This window comes from Manis pentadactyla, chromosome 4 (genome assembly GCF_030020395.1).
Source record: "Manis pentadactyla isolate mManPen7 chromosome 4, mManPen7.hap1, whole genome shotgun sequence".
NCBI lineage: Eukaryota > Metazoa > Chordata > Mammalia > Pholidota > Manidae > Manis > Manis pentadactyla.
The window spans coordinates 4,272,442-4,280,296 of NC_080022.1; the positions used below are offsets into that span (position 1 = coordinate 4,272,442).

Below are 7,855 nucleotides of genomic sequence, written 5' to 3' on the forward strand. Positions count from 1 at the left end.
TTTCTTCTGCTGGAGCAGGAATGAGAGAGGAGGCCCGGGACTGCAGCTTGTGAGCAATAAACGGATTTTAAACTTTATTTCTCCCTTTGACTAATTTCAGTTTTTAGAGGTATTTTGTCCCGGGATTTCCTCTCTCCGGACTTACAGTAACAGAATACTAACTCTGGGTGTGGTTTCAGGAAATCAGATTCTATTTTCATTAATTCCCTGTAAATCCAAAGACAGCCCCAAGGGGAAACAATACCAACCCCACAATGTACTAAAATTCAGGTCCATTCCCCTACCATTTATTGGCTATTACATTCCAGGCACTTTTCTAGGTACTAAAGTACAGCACAGAACAAAGCAATCCCTAACCTCAAGACACCTCTTAGATTCGCACCTAAATCTCAGCAGTCAACAGGAACCCTTAGACCTCACACAACTCCCTACAAACAGACGATGCCACGTCATCTGCCCTGGGCAATGTCCACACTGAGGCCCAACTGCATCAGCGGGGCTCAGAGCTGACTACAGTCTCCAGAGAGCTTCCAAGCTTTGCTTAGCAAACTGTTCCCCCAGAGGCCTGCCATAAATTGGATTTTTAAATTCCTCCATATATAGCACTGTCCAAACAGGCAGCCACCAATCACAGGAGGCTATCTATATTTACATTTAGATAAATTTAAATGAACAGAGAAAAATTCAGGTCCTCCATCCCTGGCCATATTTCAAGCACCCAACAGCCACTTGCAGCTAGTGGCTCCCATACTGGACATCGCGGACATGGAACATCTCCTTCACTGAAGAAAGTTCTAGAGGGCAGTGCTGCTCCAAACATCACTGCCTCCAGCAACCTGTTACATGCCAGGTCCTTCCACTTGGATTTCGACAGACACTGAGGGTTTCTCTAGGGGCCCACACTGATGCCATGATTAGGCCTCACAACCCTCACCAAGCTTTGGTGAGCAGGGCGAAGAACCACAGCAACAGAGACGCCTGGCAGGGAATAATCCACCAGCCGAGGTACAAGGCACAACCTCGGCCAAGTCTCTTACCTCTGAGAGCCTCATTTTCCCTATCTGTAAAATGACAGAGCCAGGCTAGGGGCCTTTAAGTCCAACACGGAAAATCTATTCACTAAACACGAATTAACATTACTCAAAATAAACCAAAGGAAAACACTCTTCTGAGACGTTAAATGCTGTCCTTGGAACCTGCACTTGAAGGGGAGGATGGGAACAATGCCCCACAGTGGCCTGGCTGCCCAGTGTGGAGGTTAACAGTGCCCTTTGTGAGCTTAGGTTTATAGATGCCTAGCACTGTGCCAAGGTTTTAATCCTCACAGCCAACCTGAGATGGGCAGTACGACTATATCCAACTCACAGATAAGAGAATGGAGGCCCAGCAAGGTTAAGGAACATGCTTAAAGCCACACACTGGCAAGAGGCAGCACTGGGATTCGAACTCAGGCCCCTCAGCCTTCTGAGCCTGCATCCCACTTTGCAGACAAAAAGAGCTTCTATTTCCTTACGAGGTGCCAGCCATTCTGCCCAGCACTACATAAACTTCCTTTAACACTCAGAACAACCCATGATAAAATGGGGACCCGGAAGGTGAGGCAGCTTCCAAAGGGCCAGGTGGACTTCACACACAGGCCTGGGGCTGCAGAAATGCTTAGCGACTGCCCCCAGCCTTTAGACTCCCCATTCACTCAACACCTCCTTCCAAACCGAGGCAACGTGCCCTCTCTTGTCCAGGATGGTGGGAGGTTTGGCATCTTCTCCCTGCTGGACCGTGAATACTCTAAGGCAGGGACTGAATTTTCTATATCAGTGTCCCTCCCTTTGCTCCTTGGAGGCATCCAGTGAAACCTGTTAAATTCATGGGCTTGGCTGTCCTAGGCCAGGAGGCTCTCCTTTCAATGCAGGGTGTGGGCTCGTATGTCCTTAAAGGGCTCCCCACCCTGGTATGTCCACTCTCCAGTGTTCTGGGGTTTCTCTGGGCCAAGGCCTTATGACCACAGCCCTCCCCACTGTGCCCCTCATCCCTCTGGCAGTCGTGCTGGACACCTGAGGCTCACCTCAGCCAGGCATCCTGCCCGTATGTCCAGCGGCCACTCAGAAACAATATGCAATTGTAAATAAACATGCAAGAGGCAGCCTGTGCATGCCATGGGTAAGAAAAAGCTTACACGCATATGCTTGTGCAAACAGGAAGTGTCTAGCACTATCCAAAAATCTACTAACTGGTAGAAGCTTGCTTAATTAACAGTAATAGGTATAGACTGGCTATTCATCATCCTGATGGAAGTGAATAAAAGCCCAGCCTTCTCTGCATAGATTGCAATCAGTACCTTCTATTTTGGGGTGCACAGTGGAAAGAACACAGCTCTGGAGACAGAAGACCATGCAGGTGCTGCCCCTGGGGCTCTTGTGGCTGGATGACCTCACAGAGACACTAGGTCTCTGGGAACCTCAATTTCCTCCTCCAGTTTCCTTCCTCTCCTCACCATGGTGAGATCCCCACCACCCAGGGAAGTTGGGCAAACCAAGCGAGGCGAGAGAGGCACAAGTCTTTTGCAAAGGATGAACTTCAAGGTCACGCGGCCAAGACCAGGCTGCCTGATTCAAGGGCCTGATTCAAGGACCTAATTCCAGGCCCAGCTGTCTCCCAATATCAGTTACTTCTGTTATTTCTGCTAGGACTGGGTGGGGCCAAGGCAGTCACACAGTCAAAAACAAAGCAAATAGAGCAAGGCACCCCCAAAGACTTCTTCTTCCTAGAAAGGTCAAAACTGACCTTGAGGTCAGGAAAGGGCTCTGACTAGGTCGGAAGTGGAGGTGGGGTCGGGGCGCCTCACTGATGAGCAGTCACTGTACACCCAGCATTTGCCTCTTTCAGGAAGACGCAGGCCAACATCCACAGGAAACTAACCCGGCTTAGACCCAAGGTCCGTGCGATGCCCACTCTCCGAATCAAAGGAACCCACCCACAGACAAGCAGCAGCTCTGGCTGGCAGTGGTGCATCCAGCAAGGCAGGCCTCCTGCAGGCCCAGCGCCTGTGCGCCCGCCCAGACTTCCTGCCCTTGCTGAGCTCCTGCTCAAATGCCGGGGAGCCTGCTTGATTCTGCCCGAGAATGGAGAGTAACCTTGAGGCTGCCCTCGCGCTCCGTGGGAAACGAGCCAGCTCACGCTCTCCCGCGGCCTCCGAGGGCCGCTGGTACCTAGCACCCGGGAGGAAGGCAAGGGCAGTCCGCTGAGCACAGCCCTTTGCCCCATTGTCTAAGATGCTTCCAAGGGAAGGGTATTTTCTGTTCCTCCGGTTAACACACGGCTCCCCACAAAACCCAGCGGCGCCCTGATGGGACTGCGCATCCGCAGCCCCCACCCCCTCCGGCGCCGCCCCACGTTTCGCGGAACCGGTGGGCGTTGCACGGCAGCGCGGGGAGCGACCCCAAATCCGGGGGCTCGGCGGGACCGGGGCGGGGGCTCCAGCGCGCTCGAGTTCCGGGCGGGCGGAGCAGTGAGGGATGCGGGGGCTGCACACCGAACGCCGCCCGGGGCGGTGCCGCGCCGATTCCTCGCGCGAACGGCCTGCACGGGAAGCCGCCGGCTCTGCAGCACCCAGGTGTGCCAGGGCCGCGGTTGGCGAGCGGACAACGCCGACCCGGGGCGTGGAGGGCGCGGCGGCGCAGGGCCGGGCGGGGACTCGGAGGCCGCGCCGCCGCACGCGCCCCTCTTACCGGCAGATCTGGATGGCAGACGGCGTCTCGGCAGCGAGGCCCGACATGCTGGCGGCGGCGGCCGGCGGCAGGAGAGCGTAGGTGTCCGACAGGCCTGGCGCTGAATGAATGAGCCCGGGCGGCGCCATGGAAGGGGAGGGAGGAGGCGTGGCCATAGCGCTGACGGGGCGGGCCCTGAGCACTAACAGCGAATCGAACACGGCCTTCTGCCAAGGCCCCACCCCCTCATGCCCGCCCTCCTCCCGCCGGCGCGCCTTAGGGGCTCCGCCGGCGTCGGGTTCTGGCGGCGGCGGGGCCCCGCTTCCAGAAGGTTCGGCGACGGTTGGGCGGCGTTTGGGCGGCGCTGGCGCAGGGAGGCCGTGCCCGCAGCGTAGACCAGCCCTGCCCCGCGCGGCGCGTGTCGGTGCGGGCGGCGGTGTGTGGGGACCATACAGCTGGCGTGCGCCGAGGCCTGTAGGGCCGCTTGCGTGCCGGGAGGGAAACCCAAGCCGTTTCTCGTAGGTGAGCGCTCGGGACCCGGCGGCCGCGTGTGCACGTGGGAGCACAGAGCCGGGGGCCGCAGCCCCCCGCCGCCGCCCGGTGGGATCTGTGCACCCGCGGCACACCGCCTCGGTCGTTACAGACTTACCGGAAGCGCTGAGCTTTTGCTGGGGCGCGCGTCCTGCCAGGAGGGGCCCCAGAGACGCCGGTTTGTTCTGTCGGACACCACATGCCCTGCAGTGGCGTCCAGGCCAAGTCGGGCTCAAAAGCCGCCCCAGAAAAACCCATAGAGCGGGAAAAGTAATCACCTTTATGTGCCGGAATTAGAGCGCTTTGTACTCCATGTGAGATTTGACTTTGTCCAAATTTTTTACCATAAACAATTTGCTTTTGTAGTCGGGTTTTTTTTTTTTTTACCCAAATAGACCCCACAGAACTCAAGCTCTGGTGCAATCTGAAAACGATTTAAAGTAAACTGAATGGCTCAGAACTTGCCTGGCTGGTCATGCCTGGGTCACTAGACCGAGGAGGCAGCCCGCTCATGTCTGTAAGTCCCAGAAACAGAAGGGACTACCCAGACCATGTCTCTATGATTTCGAGATTATTACACCAAAAATTTCATTCCCTGGCATGAATTAAAAAGCTCAAGGGTCACCAAGCCTATTGAACCACCACCTTTTCCCAATGTGGGTCCTGAAACAGGGTCCAGGAGCAACAGCTTTGGAGCCTTAAGGCAGTTCCCCTATTCCTCAAATGAGGGTAATAATATACTCACCTTCCTGACCTTTGGGAGGTATAAAAGAGGTAATGAATTTAAGGGGCTTAGCACAGTTAGGGTCTTTATTCCTCTCTGTTCTCACCTTCCTTGCTCAAAACATTCTCTAAACAGCCCTTCCCACACAGTCACTGAGGCCCTGCTCTGCTTGGTGGCTGGGCACATCGCTGAGAGTTGGGAGACATTTTTCGTTCTTTAAAAAGCTCAAAATCTGATTGGGAGACAAATCCTGGACGCAAAAGGCCTGGCTCCACCCACATGCTGGAGTAAATTCCTAGACTGGGTGTAAGTCTGGGGAGAGTAAATCCCAGGGTAAAATACCTCTAAAAACTGAAATCAGTCAAAGGTAGAAATAAAGTTTAAAACCCGTTTATTGCTTACAAACTGCAGTCCAGCGCCGTTTCTCTCCCCTGCTCTGGAAGCAGGCAAGCCAGCAAGCCCCTTCCCTTAACCCCTCAGGTTCAGACACGCCCTTGGTTGCCCAGGTAATTACCTATCACATGGAGATTAACTTCTCTCCTCCCCTGAGGATGTACAAATGCACCAAAGCCAGGTGAGATATTCTGGAAATGTTACGATTTTACCCACAAGGGAACGGGTTGAATGGTTCAAAATTAAATAGCCTGGTCCTTCCCAGAGGGGGTAAAAGTGATCTGGAGCAACATACAAACCTTTGGAAAAGGACATGACTAATTATCAGGGAAATGCAAATTAAAACCACAATGAGATACCACCTCACACCAGTTAGGAAGGCCAACATAGAAAAGACTAGGAACAACAAATGCTGGCAAGGATGTAGAGAAAGGGGAACCCTCCAACACTGCTGGTGGGAATGCAAACTAGTTCAACCATTGTGAAAAGCAGTATGGAGGTTCCTCAAAAAGCTCAAAATAGAAACACCATTTGACCCAGAAATTCCACTCCTAGGAATTTACCCAAAGAAAACAACTTCTCAGATTCAAAAAGACATATGCACCCCTATGTTTATCACAGCACTATTTACAATAGCCAAGATATGGAAGCAACCTAAGTATCCATTAGTAGATGAATGGATAAAGAAGAGGTGGTACATATACACAATGGAATATTACTCAGCCATAAAAAGAAAACAAACCCTACCATTTGCAACAACATGGAAACATGGATGGAGCTAGAGGGTAATATGCTCAGTGAAATAAGCCAGGCAGAGAAAGACAAGAACCAAATGATTTCACTCATGTGTGGAGCATAAGAACAAAGCAAAAACCGAAGGAACAAAACAGCAGCAGACTCACAGAACCCAAGAGTGGACTAACAGTTGCCAAAGGGAAAGGGACTGGGGAGGGTGGGTGGGAAGGGAGGGAGAAGGGGAATAAGGGGCATTCCGATTAGCACACATAACGTAGTAGAGGGGGGCCATGGGGAAGGCAGTATAGCACAGAGAAGACAAGTAGTGATTCTATAGCAGCTTACTACACTGATGGGCAGTGACTGTAATGGGGTATGTGGTGGGGACTTGATAATGGGGAAAGTCTAGTAACCACAATGTTGCTCATGGGATTTTATATTAATGATAACAAAAAAAAAATCCAGAAAAAAAAGGACATGGCTACCCTTCGGCCCAAGTCAGCATCTGTTAACACCCTCCATGTACAGCACCAAGGGCAGCAGAGGGAGCCCAGGAAGGTCACAGCTTAGCCCTGACAGTCCGTGTCTTGGGTTCTGAGGAGTGAAAAGTTGCTCTGAGATTACCTTTGGATGTGATTGCCAGTTGTTTATGACATTGCCCTGGTTTCAAGGATGGCAACAGGGCAGGGGGGGGCCCAATCCCTTAGCAAAACACTGAGAGTTACTTCTCCTACCGTGATGATGCGTTTACACTGATCTCACCTTCCCACTTTAAGTTATTCCACTTTCTCCTCAAGATGCTGGGCCATTTCTGTCCCTCTCAGCAAAATGTCCAAGAAGAGTTTACACAGACACCCTCTTCCTCTTCCTCTGTCCCATTCTCTTTTGAACTCATTCCTTTCTCGTTCTGGTCTCTACCCCTCTATTTTTCAAGGTCGCTAATTCCCTCCAAGTTGCTAAATCTAATAATCTGTTGTTAGAAGTCATTTTACTTGACCTCTCAGCAGCGTTGGGAAGACATGATCCCTCCCCTCTCAAAATACTTACTCCTCTGCTTCCAAGACACCAGGCTTCTATTTTCCTGACCACTTTTCTCAGCCCACTCTCATAGTTCTGCCTTCTTCCTTCCTCTCAGGACTCTGGAGAAGGCTGAATGGTGCTGGAATCAAGGTCTCGTCCTGTCTCTTGACCCTGAGTCCCATCTATTCAACAGCGGCCACACAGTTCAGGCCCAGACCTGTGCCCTGAATTCCAGACATACATGTTCTCCTGCCAGCCCCCTGTCACTGCGGCTACGCAGCAGGCATCCCACACTCCCCCAGAACTTGTTCCTCATGGTCAGCTCCATCTCAGGAAGTACAACCCATTCCTTACAATTGTTCAAGCTAACAACAGAGGAACCACCCTTGACTCCCTTGTTTGTGTCACATGCTTCATCCAGCCCATCAATGAATACATTCAGAGTAAGTGCAGGATTCATTCCTTTCTCCCTGAAACAGTCAAGAATGTGCCCACACCTACTCCCGGATGTCTGTCCTCATCCACCACTATCCCTCTTGCCCACTGAGCACCCCCCACTCCAACCCCTCTGACAGTCCGGGAGTGCACCGGACCAGTGGTCAGCCCAAGCTTCCTCAGGCCTTTACTCAACACCACTTTCTCTGCGTCCTGCCTTCCAGGCTGTCCTGTACTATACTTGCATTTCCTCAATGCTCCTCTCCTCACTCTTGGTTTATTTTTCTCCTTAGCACTTAATATTAGGTGACAT

At 52.4% G+C, this 7,855-nt stretch overlaps 1 protein-coding gene across 1 annotated transcript in view; it reads right to left on the minus strand.

Annotated features, from left to right (window-relative positions):
- Positions 1-3,882, minus strand: part of ACOT7 (acyl-CoA thioesterase 7) — a 103,837-nt gene extending 99,955 nt beyond the window's left edge. Inside the window, exon 1 of the mRNA XM_036925394.2 lies at positions 3,726-3,882. Coding sequence (XP_036781289.2) covers positions 3,726-3,880 — 155 coding nt within the window. The 5' untranslated portion in view covers positions 3,881-3,882. The remainder of the gene's footprint in view (positions 1-3,725) is intronic.
- Positions 3,883-7,855: the final 3,973 nt, after the last annotated feature.